General features: G+C 41.7%; 1 protein-coding gene across 1 annotated transcript; it reads left to right on the top strand.

Moving 5' to 3' along the window:
• The first annotated feature begins 206 nt into the window (after nt 1-206).
• Nucleotides 207-13,222, top strand: LOC311052905 (putative helicase mov-10-B.1). The gene is made up of 23 exons (XM_084068204.1): nt 207-431; nt 537-663; nt 1,899-2,086; nt 2,409-2,520; nt 2,648-2,789; nt 2,960-3,212; nt 3,309-3,422; nt 4,649-4,829; nt 5,205-5,347; nt 5,907-6,086; nt 6,781-6,893; nt 7,040-7,236; nt 7,428-7,525; nt 8,670-8,767; nt 8,855-8,953; nt 9,144-9,246; nt 9,794-9,911; nt 10,346-10,537; nt 10,696-10,767; nt 10,920-11,045; nt 11,139-11,227; nt 11,939-12,051; nt 12,223-13,222. The coding sequence occupies exons 1-23, from the start codon at nt 286-288 to the stop codon at nt 12,282-12,284; spliced, it is 3,066 nt and encodes a 1,021-aa protein (XP_083924330.1). The 5' UTR covers nt 207-285; the 3' UTR covers nt 12,285-13,222.
• The last annotated feature ends 1,167 nt before the right edge of the window (nt 13,223-14,389 follow it).

The following is a 14,389-nucleotide window of genomic DNA, read 5'->3' as shown; positions in this document are numbered from 1 at the left end:
CACTTTAGAAATATGCAGATACCCGTATACTATACACGTATACTGTATGTTGGTTTGACCGGGACCCACTGACATAGGTTACCAGTTCTAAGTCTTGTTTATTCTTAGGTTTCGTTTCCTATGAACAACCACATGGTGCACTTGGTTACACTCTAGTGTGTGGGAGGCGTACAGCTGTGGTGCAACCATTGAACTGTCTCAGGCAGTGTACTTGCGACCATAACAGACCGACACGACAGTCTAACCACCCAACTGGAGTACCTTAGGGCATCCTTCAGCTAAACAATGTTACAATCCAAGAGGAAAATGAATGTATACGAGACCTGCACAATTGGATTAGATTTCTTTGCGTTTTTGAGAGAGACTGATCGAGCAGGAATCATATACAGGAGTCAACTAAAAGACATCTATAATCTTGAGTTCAGGAACAGGTGAGTTTTTGTTTTAGAATTCAGATAAGCGGTGAAAGTGAAACCTATAATTTTTCGTGATGTCAACAGTCACCGTTAACTATGTAGGCTACTATAATATTTCAGAAATGGGGAAGTACGCAGAGATCCAACCTTTCATAACGTTATCTATGCTCTGGAAGTGTCCCACAAAGTCGAGATCTCCTACTCAAAGAAACGGAGAGGGAGACCCGAAGTTCGTTTCACCCCTGAGGTGAGCATCTTTTCTCAGCGCAACTTTTCATTTTAGAAAATAAAATTATGATGGCTAACTTTAATTGCTTATAAAAGAGAGGACGTCATATATATATCATGCTGGTCTCATCATGTGATTCCGAATCCGTCGTCTTGTCTTGATAACAACAACAGCAGCACCATATAAACAGCTGTTGCGCTGAAATGTTACTCCCACTCTAGCCGATACATGAATGGATGATCTTCAAAATAGTGTTTACACTTTCTCCCTCGTACATCTATATAGACGTTCAAATATAAAGTGCTTATCTCATGGCCACGGATGTTACAGTTATGTACGGGCCCTCAGAAGTGGTCCGTATCTTCCGTTTTGTTCAATAAAAAGCATTTTAATCCGGTTGGTGGCCATTTTCTCCGTATTTTCTCCGTATGCTTTCAACTACGCGACCCTATCGGTTGGGAGGTGTATTGCACTCGGATACATTATAACTATGAGAAAATGGCCACTGATCAGATTAAAATGCTTTTTATTGAACAATACGGAACGTAAGCGTACTTCTGAGGGACCGTACATAATTGTAACATCCGTGGCCATGGGGTAAGCACTTTATATTTGAGATCTGAACGTTTATGTAGATGTACGGACCAAAAAAGGAGAAAGAGCAAACTCTATTCATCCATGACAGATGACCGTCATGTGATCCATGGTTGACTGACTCCCACTCGTGTAGCGGGGACACTCAAGTTACAACTGTAGCCTTGGATCATCAAGACTATCATAGATGTAACTAATCTAGTCTGACATTTGCTTACGTATCTAAGCAAAAATGTCAGACTCAATACAAAATACATCTATGATTGTCTTGGTCTAGTCTTGATCCAAGGATAGGTCACGGTGCAACTGCATCATAGTACAGTTATTACATACTTGTGTATGCGGGTAGAGAATCTGGTTCATTCCCTGGCCTGGAGGATCAGGACCGAGGTGGTGTGGAGATCTTGTACCTCCTCATCCTCCACCATCCAGTCCTGAGCCATGCATGCCAGGTAGCCTACTTATGGCATTCATGTAGCCTTGGATCAAGACTATAGATGTATTTGATCGATTTTGACATTTGCATATCTATGATCGTCTTGGGCTTTTTACCCCCAAGTGTCACTGGACATCCGCCCGTAAAGTCCGGACATTGAAATGTTTATGGAAATTGCACTGGGATTCAACATTATACCATTGATGTTATTGAAATACTACAGGTGAAAGCCATATATGAGGACCAGTGGCATTCACGCAGGAGTCAGCAGCGTTTGGCTGCCCAGAATGGATCACCTGGGCAAACACAGAGTACTTACGTTGGTGAAGACTGGAGATTCGAACAGAAGACTGGAGTTCGAGCCCGAAAGAGATTTGCTAGTCGTCTTATGGACAAACTCAATGCAAACATGTAAGAGGACAAAGGAAAATTGCTTATACAATAGTCACACAGTATGTATGTATGCAGTAAGCTGCTCTATGATGATGTTAATTATGTTCTTACTTATTTTTTGTGACTACAGGGATCCTGTGTGAAATGTTCGTTCCAGAAATGAGTGTTTCTGTTTTTTGAAATCTTGTATAAGATTTGCTAGTTCTTTTTTCAAAGTGACGCTCATACATTTTGTTTGTTACATATAATCATGAATGTATTATTTACATGGACGCTAATGTGCTATTGCTTGGCTTTAGTGACATGCCAGTATAATGATCTTGTCATGTTGTATCCACAGGGCTGAGTTCATCTCAGACAAACATGGTGTCTGCATCACCTCAGATCATGAGTTTGAGAACGGCAAGGTTCTTGGTGTTGAAGGTGTAGTAGATGTTGGAGGCGTGTACGAGGTGCGTGTCGATAACACAAACACTTGCTGGACAGTACAGTATCTGCTAGAAGAATTAAAATAGGCAAGATTGCGATATACAGTATATAGAGTTCCATTGAGTGACTCTGTTCTTCTCACTCTAACAGCATGTGGTACATCTGTATGTGGAGAACACAGGAACAGAACAAGTCTATTTCACCTACTACAGTCCTCTATCCCGGCTGAAATATTTTGCTCTGAAGGATGAACATAGGGTGACCCCAGCCAACCCGCTTAAACTGGAACCAGGTGAATTTACTCAACTATTCATAGCTCCACTGAAAAACAAGGACCACTGTTACAATCTAAACATAATAGATTGGATTGTAATATATATTTACACATTTTTACCTTGATATGGGTTATATGCATGAAATGTGTTCATCATTTCATTATGTTTTATGTATTTCTGTCCCCAGGTGATAGATATGAAATCAAAGTGCTCTTCCGTACCAGTTTAGTAGGTTACTATCCAGCCACTTTGGCCTTTGAGTTCAAACCAGACCTGCCATCCTCCACTGCCTTCCACATTGTGCGCATTATTGAGGCCACATGTGTTACCTCTTTTGGAAAGGAGCTGGGCCCCGAAGCCCCTTACAGACCTCACATCATTGCTCCTGTGACAACTGAAGATCTGAAGAGCATTATTGTGGATGGCTTGCCACCTGAGAGGTACGCCAAACACTCCTTCTGTTGATGACTAGAAGTGGAATGTAAATCTTCACTAATAGTGATGCATCTGTTTTCTTTTAATTGTCTCCTGTACAGTTTGTCAGTGGTGCGCCTCAAAATGGAAGTTGGTCTGAAACCATATTTGGTTCCAGCATACATGACACAGCTGGTGATGTCACTGAAGAACCCGAATTCTGTCCGTGATGCAAGGTAAATGTAACATCATTTGGATTAACAGCACAGATGACGAATACCACTTTTAAATAAGCAATAAGGGGAATCATTTATTTACATTTAAATCTTGTATACAGCCATCTTATTGCATATCCACCTTTCCCTAATTGCAACATCAACATGTTATGCTTCTCATGATTGTCTTTATTGACCATAGACAGTGCTATCCCAGCACTGAGGTTTGCTTTTTGCCCTGCCACATCTTGGTAGTAAATCATTGACCAGTAACATTTGCCATAAAAGCTTGCTTGTGCTGTGTAAGAAAGAGCATTCAGATAATCTATAAAGGTCCAGTGTCCATAGAGAACATTTTGTTTACTGTTGCTAGGTGCAATCATCATGTCATTTGCATTATCTTAGTACAAATAGCCTAACCAAAATAGCTTACCAATAATATGAATAGCAGAAACTGAATCCTTGTGTTTGCTCTAGTGGCGGGTCTCGATAAAGATCCCTCCATCAGGAGTGTGGGTGCATAGTCGCAATCAGCCTCTCTTCTGCCATGTTTGTTGATCTCGGCCGCCTCTTCCTCGATTGTGATTGGTTGTTAAAAAAAAGTGACATTGATGAGTGGGCGGCGCTCCTGACTACGAATGTTGAACTATTTTCTACTCAAGCTGCCCAGAGCACCACCAAAAAACGCTAGCCAATAGACAGTTAAAAAAAAAAGGCCTCTGTGAACACAGCCTCTAAATATGTATGTAAGCTATGGTAATTTTTAAAGGCTGGTTATATAGTCCAGCGATCTGTCTGCTACAATGTAGCCAACATTCCGATTGCCTCACTTAAAGTCCGATGTCTCATCTCTCTAATTGGAAATGTGAAACACCACCGAACTTTTTTCAGTGTGTTGAGGAGATGATGAAATACTGGCACTCAAGAAGATTAGATACACTACACTTAGGACACGAGATCACAGAAATGTGACCTCACATGATCTCCTTTGATATGTTATGTAGAGAATATAACGCTTTTGTGGCAGGCTTGGTTTATCTGAACTGTTTTTGTATTGAGTACAGTATTGTATATGAACTGTATTCCCAGCTGTGAATATATATGTGCAAGACACTAATTACCAGACTATAAACAACCCTTTAGGTTCTATGCCCAGAAGTTTGGTTGAACTGTCTCTGAATATGAAATAACATGGCTTGTATTCTGGATTATATAACACACTGCGATGCATTCTTTAATCTTTGTAGAAAGTCCTTGCTTGAGAGTCCATTGAGCGAGGAGAACTATTGTAAGAAGTTCGAGTTGATGCTGTTTCTGGAGGATATTCAGATGACACTGGACATCAGGAGATACAACATCCCCAATAATGACAGAGAACACGCCTCCATGGTCAGAGACAGAGTCAACAAGAGACTTCTCGTTTTGGAGGTTAGTTTGAGTCACACACACACACAGTGGCATAAAGTAACTAAGTACATTTACGCAAGTACTGTACTTAAGTAAGATTTTTAGGTATTTTAACTTCACTGTATTTCCAATTTTCAGTACTTTTACTTCCACTCCACTACATCTCAGAGGCAAATATTATACTTTCACTCCACTACAATTATTTGAAAACTTAGTTACTTTGTAGATTTTGATAATTATTACAAAACATACATTAACCACCCTATATACATTTAAAAAAATAGCAGATGTGCTATTTTCAAAACATTTGTATACATTTGAAAACTTGTGAAATGGGACATTCTGCAGAACGAGTACTTTCTACTTTTGGTACTCTCATTCATCCTCTCCTGTTAGGTTGAAGGTGTGTCTGAGAACCGTCCATCTGTGCTTCGTGGGGACCAGCTGCTTCTCACACCAAAAGGGGAAGAAGGAGTGAAATACAAAGGCTATGTCCACAGTGTGGAGCTGGACCAAGTCAAACTGGGCTTCAGCACAAAGTAAGCCCAGTGTAGTAATATAATGAATTTAACAATACGGAGTACAATGCAATATATTTTATAACAAAGGGATTCTACCGTTGCGCCTCAGCCTTAAACGGCCATTCCGGTGCGTCACAGGGGCAGGGACAACAAATGCAGAAGAGATCAACGCTTGAGCAACACAGACATTTTAAGCCGTGACGTTTCGGTCTTTCGACCTTCCTCAGAGTGACTCTGAGGAAGGTCGAAAGACCCTGTATGCTTGCACCTAAATAAAAAAGGCTTAAAATGCCCGTGTTGCTCCAGCGTTGATCTCTTCTGCAATATATTTTATACTCCATTAACATCAGTATACCTGGTTTTGGTACTCTTTTCTTAATAGCCATGCATTACTATGTGCTGAATCTTTTTACTTTCTTTCATAAGTATAACTTGTTACTCCTAGCTTTATAAATGTTTCTGCATCTGTCCTGTGTTTCATAACTGCTGTAATGGCATGACGGAAACTGAATTTCCCCCACGGGATCAATAAAGGTCTATCAGCAGCTCATACAGTTTGTTGTGAATTGGACTGCAGGTTGCTGGATCGCTTCATAGATGACATGAAGTTCAGTGTGGAGTTCACAGTCAACCGTCTGATGATGCGCCTCCAGCACAGAGCATTGGAATTTGTGGCTAAACACAGACTGGGAAAGGTGCTGTTTCCCAACGCTGCCACCTCCTTAGACCAACAACAACTACAGCTACCCTCACTGAGGTTAGTCAGTCATCCATCCAGTCATTCTATCCACATTGAGATGAGTCATTAACCACATAAGACAGATTCTGCTAACAGCGGAATCTGTCAGCACCAATGCCCTAAACATGTAGTGAAATGGACTAAGAAAGGGGAGGAGCCAATCTGAGTTCCTGTTTCTAAACAAAAGAGGAGGCTAAAACAAAGCGATGGGTTCCCAGATTAATAACCACATGAACCCTATTGTCAGTGTTGTGTTCTAGGTTTTTTTGGAGGGTATACGCTACGATACGATGCGCGTGGCCGTGGGTATACGCTCTCGCGTTTTCAATGGATGAAATGGTTATTAGACTGTATACGCTTCTTCCCAAAATAATCTGGACTGTGTACGGCGTATACAGCGTCTGACGGTAGAACACACCACTGCCTATTGTCTCTATTCTGGTTCAAACATTTGGCGAAAATAGCCGTGCTACAAGCTCACAACGTGTCGCAATGCAACACGCTACAACACTGTGGAAAGCTGCCACTTTATGCTCAACTTGTACTCATGGTGGTGCAGTAGCTTTCCATGGGTGCTACTCTAGGAACTGTGTGCATCTGTGGGTTCACTAGATCACAATGCAGATTTATAAAAGATCATTTGTACGTATTGTGACCACCAGTGCTGAAGCCGTACCAGATCAACTGATGGTTCTGATCTTTCTCTCTCTAGACTTTTTGACAGACAGCTGGAAAATAATCCTGAGCAGTACGCAGCCGTACAACACATTGTAGCTGGGTCTTCTAAACCTGCCCCTTATCTGCTGTTTGGACCACCTGGCACAGGTATATTTGATATATTTTTATTTAACACATAAATCCTCATTTTGAGTAATTTTGCTATTAAGGGGGAAGGGGGGTGGCATCCCTCGTCTTCCCCCATCAAATCTCCTTCTTACCTAATACCTATAGCTGCTGTTTGTGTTGGTCAGGCAAAACAGTGACTGTGGTTGAGGCCATCAAGCAGATAGAGAAGACCCAGGGTTCCTGCCACATCCTGGCCTGTGCTCCGTCCAACAGCGCCACCGACCTCCTCTGTAAGAAGATAGTGGAGCATGTGGACAAGCACAAGGTGTTCCGCATGTACGCCAGCAGCCGGGAACCTAGACTTGTTCCCGAAGGTCTACGGGTCAGTACCTAACACTAACACCTGTTTTCTTCTTAGTTTCTTAATGTAAGTTCATGTTTCCTTCTCCTTCTCTTTCTGTTCAGTGAAGCACTAAACACAGCACTTAACCACGTCACGTTTGTAACCTTGTGAGCCATTACTCACGCTTGTATTATGTGTGCATGTGCTTTCCTGTGCATGTGTTTTCATAGGATTGCTGTAACCTGGAAGGAGACACATATGTGTTTCCCCTAAAAGAAGAGCTGATGAAGTACAAGATCATAGTCACCACTCTGATCACTGCTGGAAGGTAGCTAATGCTAGATGCTAACGTTTACAGTGTATTAAACTATTTCCTCTGGAGACAGTTAAGTCGTACGTAGCAAACCTCTATTTGCTGCTATTGACACCCTGTTTTCATCCTTAACCCCACACATATAACCTACCACTATGCTAAAAACTAACTAGAAATGTGTGCTCAGTTGAAGGAAAATTTACACCAGGATTCATGCCCTGCCCTATCTCCCTGCTTTACCACGTGTTCAGATACAGCTGTGTAGGTCTCATCCTACATGCCATTATTTTTCAGTGTCATGTACAATTGACTGCCAGCTTGAGCAGCCGTAATGCGCTTACTTCCTCACACAAAGGACTCGCAAAGCGACTGTAGGGAAGGAAAAACCTGACACATGGGTGCATTTCTCCTTTCCGACATGTCGCCTTTCCGACGTTGACGAACCCTATACCTAACCCTAACCCTAACCCTAACCGCACGCGGAAGCCACTAGTCGGAGTGGTGAGATGTCGGAATGGAGAGTGAACACCCTGACACATATATTTATAATTGCAACCTTTGATTTACTGGAGATACACATGATGATTGTCACAAGGAATTAACAATCACACTTTGCATATTACACAGAAAGTTGAATTACGGCAGGATCTCACTGACATTGGAGCTGGTAGGGTCTCACACACACACACAAATTGCAATGCATTAGGATAGAACATTGTCACTTCAGTTTTATCGTAGTGATGACTGGTCTGCTCTGATTGAACCATAATGATCTAATCACAGTCCTTTATTGTATCCCTTCCCCCCATTGCCCCGTGCCATCTCATATGCTGTACATACACAACACCAAAACATTTCATTACCTACATGTTATATTATCTCAAGTGCCAACATGAGCCTATCTCCTGTATCGTGAAGCGGTTTGATGTACAAGTACACCCCCTAGTATGTCACAGGGACTTACCCCCAATACAACCCTTGATACTGAGTGCCAAGCATTGAGGCATTTTTATAGTCTTTGATATGAACTGGCTGGGGAATCGAACCCCAACCTCCCAAACTCAGGGCGGACACGCTAACCGCTGCATTATTAAGCAGGTAAGTTACTTTATAATGTATTTGTATGACATTCTGTGGTCCCTCTCTCTCATGTGTATAGGCTGGTTACAGGAGGGATCCCCCCAGGCCACTACACACATGTGTTTGTGGATGAGGCAGGGCACGCTGTGGAGACCGAATGCTTAATCCCGTTGGCAGGTAAAAGATAAATATAATTATCATGACAAATGTGTTTAAGTTGTGTTTATGCTGTATCCACTCATTTATAATTTCCATGGAACTCAGGACTACTCCAAGCTGAGTCTGGTCAGGTAGTGCTGGCTGGAGACCACAAGCAACTTGGACCCATCCTCAGATCTCCACTGGCAATCAAATATGGCATGGGTAGGTGCTGCCCCTTCTCACTCACTCACACGAGCATACACATACACACACACACACACACACACACACACACACACACACACACACACACACACACACACACACACACACACACACACACACACACACACACACACTGCTCAAAGTGCTGATGTTTGACCTGCGAGATAAAAGGTGTTCTCATTTGCAGATGTCTCCTTGTTGGAGCGTCTGATGAGGGATTTCCCTCTGTACCAGAAGGATCAAGAGAGGTTCAACAATCGTTTTGTCACCAAACTGCTGAAAAACTACAGGTATATTGGGTTTATTGGGTTATTTTAACACAATCATGAAATCACAGAAAATAAGTATATTTTTAAAATAATTAGTTTTACTCTTAGCTTTGTCATATTGTTGCTGTGGGACAGAAACCTCTTATCTCCATATTTTTTACTTTTTTTTTTTTTTTTTGTAAATGAATGTCCTACTTTGTCATTCTACAGTGCAGGGGCGCCGATTTATGTCCGTGCTATTGGGTGCGCAATGCGGGTTTGTTAGCTTTTTTTTTTTTTTTTTGCTTTAATGCAGTTAATTCGGTTCATTTTGTACAAAAAAATTACAAAAAATGAAGTGCAGATGTCGGGAGGTTTTTTCTTTTTTTTGTGATGAGTTTGTGATGGGTGCTCGTCATTTCTCCTGGGTGCTTTAGCCCCGAGGCACCCACAGTATCGGCGCCCTTGCTACAGTGTCACACAAAAGTAGCAAAAACAGCCGATGCTATTTGATATATTTTTGAACGTAACGTAATGTATGAGGTTTCCATCCGACAACAACGATATGTTTTATGGTTTGCTGTGGCAGGTCCCATCCTGCCATCCTGGAGATTCCCAATGAGATGTTCTACGATGGAGAGCTCCAAGCGTGTGCTGATGAGATTCTACGCAGCTCCTACTGCCGGTGGGAATACCTGCCCAAAATGGTAATCTATTCACTTACTGGCAGTGAGCACAAGGTGGCACTGGTCAGTCCAGGGGTTTGTGAGGTTAGCTCCTGCAGAGCCACAGCGTAAAAATGTTATCCTCCTTTACAGTAAAGAGAGAGAAAGAGCAGAGAGTTAGAGAGAAGAGTTAACGTTAATCCCAGGCTTGGACTTTTTACAGGGGCCAGTTCCGAATTGCAGCCACCTGAAAGTGCTCTTTTAGAGCGGTTTAAAGTCCATACTGTCTCTAGCAACTTTAAAATACGCCTGTCAGAGGAAGTGTGCAGCAACACCCCCCCCCCCCACACTTAAGTGTTATTCATACTTATGACTTCGTCTCTTGCAGAAATTAATTTATTGTAAAGTGAAAAACGCAATGCATCAGTGAGGACAGTCCTACAACAAACTATAAAGTAGGCTTCATTGTCTCTCAGAACTTCCCAGTGATCTTCCACGGGGTGACGGGTATTGATGAGCGCGAGAAGAGCAGTCCTTCATTCTTCAACGTAGCAGAGGTGGAGGTGCTGATGGACTACCTGAAGAAACTCCTTCAGACACAGGGCAAGAAGGGCCTATCTATGATCTCACCCCACGAGATAGGTATCATTGCCCCCTACAGGAAACAGGTGGGAATACACTTCGGTTGCCATGCAGGCCGAATACCACAATTCAGTTTGTTCTACTTGGTTCATTCATTATATTATGTGTGGATATAATGGAAATGTATTCAAATCTATAATGAAATGAGGTGATGTATTGATTTCTGGGAATACTGTTCATGTAGGTGCAGAAAATCCGAAAGGGCCTCCAGAAGGTGGAGAAGGACCTTAAAGTGAGGAACATGCATCACCTAAAGGTACACAGCATGTTCACTATTTACAGGTAATGAGAAATATACATTATCAGTGATTGCATTGCATAAACTGTGTGTGTGTGTGTGTGTGTGTGTGTGTGTGTGTGTGTGTGTGTGTGTGTGTGTGTGTGTGTGTGTGTGTGTGTGTGTGTCAGGTTGGTTCAGTGGAGGAGTTCCAAGGTCAGGAGAGAAAGGTGATTCTGGTGTCTGCAGTTCGCAGCAGCCGCAAATACGCTGAGTTTGATCAAAAGTTCTCCCTGGGCTTTGTGAAGAATAAGAAGGTAAGGTACAAGTATATCAAACACAAGTGCATGTGTGCTGTGCATGCAGACTGGTCCAGTATCTTCATACACAGTTTTCTCTTCCTTGGTCAGAGGTTCAATGTGGCGATAACTCGAGCCAAGGCCCTGCTGATAGTGGTGGGAAACCCAATAGTGCTGAGATCAGACCCTACATGGGAGAGGTGGGTACCACAATGTCACCAGTTATATATATATCACTGATTCTCAAACTTTTTAATATCATGGACTCCCAAATGAATATGTATTTGGCTGCGGACCCCCTTCTGTAAAGATTATTAACTCCCACTCCCATACACGATCTGGGTTGTTCCAAAATGTTGCTATTTCTTCAAGGGTTTTTGAAAACTAGGCAGATCTACAAGCTCATATTGTCCTCACTTTCCTGTTTATCTTCACTGTACTGTCATGATAAAGCAGAAATGCCTAATATTTAAAAAGAGACCCAAAATACATCATGTATAAATATCATACTAAACTGTTCGATTCCCCAGCCAGGTCATATCAAAGACTATAAAAATGCCTCAATGCTTGGCACTCGGTATCGAGGGTTGTATTGGGGGTAAGTCCCTGTGACATTCTGGGGGGTGTACTTGTACATCAAACCGCTTCACGATACAGGAGATAGGCTCATGTTGGCACTTGGGATAATATAACATGTAGGTAATGAAATGTTTTGGTGTTGTACAGTACTGTATATGACATGGCACAGGGCAATGGGGGGAATGGATATATATGGAAAACTTGCAGTGTCTTACTATTTAACCTTAATTTAATACTAACTAAACTCTTTGTCTCCCCCCTTCCTCTATACGCACACGTGCTCGCGTATCGGTGTTCATACACCCACACACGCACACGCACACACACCTCAGGTTTCTCCAGTACTGTAGGGATGAAGGAGGCTACACTGGTGTCTGTGACACAGAGGACGATGAGCAGGTAGAGTCCAGATTGGTCCAATTCTTCGCCCAGCTGGAAATTACAGGTGAGAAACACACACGACCCCACCCACACACACACACACACACACACACACACACACACACACACACACACACGCGCGCAATAATCTTCATGTGAATCAATAAAATGGTCATTTTTAAAAATAATGTTACCATAATCTTCCCCTCCCTTCCCTTCTGTTGTCGCCCCCTAGTGGAGACTGCAGAGAGTGTAGTTCAGCAGCAGCTGGAACCAGAGTGGAGGAATGACCTGTGAGCTGGCAGAGGATGGATTCTGGATTCCATTTGGTTGCCTCTCTTAAGAAAGACACAAAAAAGACAGTCCTTCAGGCTTTAAAAAAAATAGTTTACAAGTCCTCATTGAGGTACCTGGTGAGCAAAAGAATTGTACACTTTTTTATGTCAGAATGGACACATTTGAAATGTTTCAGCAGAACCAAAGACGTTGAACCATAATGGAACATATGGCTTCAAATTATGGCTAAAATGAACGTGGAGTTTGATGTTGAATGGGCTTATACTAAAGGAGGTTGGCATGTCTTATCAAATCAGTATCAAATATCACAATATCGAATCAAGCAACTTAAAAACTGTCTGAGGTGCACGCAGAAGTCTGAGTAGACACAAAAATGAACCCAAAAGTGAAATACCCCTTTAATATCATAATCCTGATTATTGATAATGATACGTTTTGGTGGAGAATACCTATATATTTGTTTTCCAAATGCCCTCTTTTTTTCCCTTCTTAATGTCTTTGTTGCTCATAGTGTTTGCCTCTGTGAGCCTGATGGATGGGGAGATGGGTTGTACAATGTTCTGGTTATTATATCCTGTTTAATGGAAAGGAGAAGAGGGCAACAGCTGACCCAATAAGGTGTTCGAATTAATTGACACGTTTACAATTACAGAATTTATACAGATACAGATTTATGTGAACAGATTCAGGTTCAGTGTAGACCAGATTATTTGACTGCCACTGCCCTCAAATTGGAGCATCAAATGCAATAAGTACTGTAATTCATTAAAATTCTCATCAGCTAAAAACACCATATTCCTAGGCGTATCATGTGTCCCTAGGAAACTGTTTATACAATCTTTATACATTTAAAATGTATTTTTATTCCTGATATATTTTACTTCTGGAGTTCAGTGGTTCTCTGAAAGTGATTATGAATAAATGGAAGTTGAGTTTCCAATTAACTCGTTGTTGACTTTGTTCTTCAGAGTCCTGATTTATTATGTGTTAGGGTTAGGGTTAGGGTTAGGGTTAGGTTGTGGTATCGTTTATTTTAATGACTTGAACATTTCTTGACAGGTGTACTGCTCGTCATCACATACATGCAGGTTCATAGGAAGTCAATGGTATTTATTACAGTAGGTCACAGGTCCAACAGGTTATGGCAGTTACACCAGAAACGAAAGTGAACGAGGTAAAGAACGTCACTCTGGCACCTCGTCAGATGTGTGGACGCTGGACAGGCAATGTAGATGTAACCCATCAAATCAGAACCAAAGTTTTTGGTCAGTGTTTTGTTTATTTCATCAGATCATCTGTTATCTATCTTTTCTTTTCTTTTTCCTTTATTTATTCAGGGAAGCCCATTGAGAGCAAGCTCTCTTTTTCAAGGACGCCCTGATAACAACATATAAAATACATACATAATGAGAAACAATAACAAACATTTGAATCACATTACAATGTCACAGATGCAAATAAAGATTGTGTTACACATAGTTTTACATGAAACAGATGCAGTCACTATAGTGTCCTCAAGAAGCAGCCTGAATGTCTCATCGCACCAGTTTCAGAGAGTCCTGAAGTTTGTTCCATTTGTGTGGAGCATAATACATGAAACAATCTTTCCTTGTTCACTGCTCTTACGTGGACTGGTATATATAATGTGTGTCTGTGAACGTGTTGAATGTCCAGTAGGCCTAACCTTTGGTTCCAAAAGCGAGGATAGGAAGTTTACCACACAAGGCCTTAAGAATAAATAAAATACAATGGTGCTCTCTACGAACTGTGAGCGATGGCCATGCCACTTAATCATATAAAATGCAGTGATGGGTGAGATAATCGTTGCCAGTAATAAAACGCAAAGCACTGTGGTAGACTGCTTCCAGAGGCTTCAGTGTGCAAAGTGAAGCATGCATATACAGTATATCCCCATAGTCAAATACAGACATTATTACAGGCTTATTTTATAGGCTAACAGCTGCAGAAAGAATTCTTGGCAACTAGTGGATAATAACTGAGACGTGGCACCGACTGTCCCATTTCACAAGTTCAATATGTATAAAAAAATCTTTTGAAAATAGCAGGTCTACAAGCTCACAACATGTCTCCTTGCAACGCGTTGA

The sequence above is a fragment of the Gymnoscopelus microlampas genome (assembly GCF_963454915.1).
Source record: "Gymnoscopelus microlampas genome assembly, chromosome: 10".
NCBI lineage: Eukaryota > Metazoa > Chordata > Actinopteri > Myctophiformes > Myctophidae > Gymnoscopelus > Gymnoscopelus microlampas.
The sequence above is the reverse complement of the archived record's forward strand: the minus strand, read 5'-3'. Positions and strand labels throughout refer to the sequence as shown.

Coding starts and splice junctions, on each gene's coding strand:
- LOC311052905 (XM_084068204.1), top strand. CDS start 286: ATGTTACAATCCAAGAGGAAAATGAATGTATACGAGACCTGCACAATT. Junction 4,830..5,204: donor AGAGACTTCTCGTTTTGGAG/GTTAGTTTGAGT, acceptor CTCTCCTGTTAG/GTTGAAGGTGTGTCTGAGAA. Junction 7,526..8,669: donor ACTCTGATCACTGCTGGAAG/GTAGCTAATGCT, acceptor TCATGTGTATAG/GCTGGTTACAGGAGGGATCC.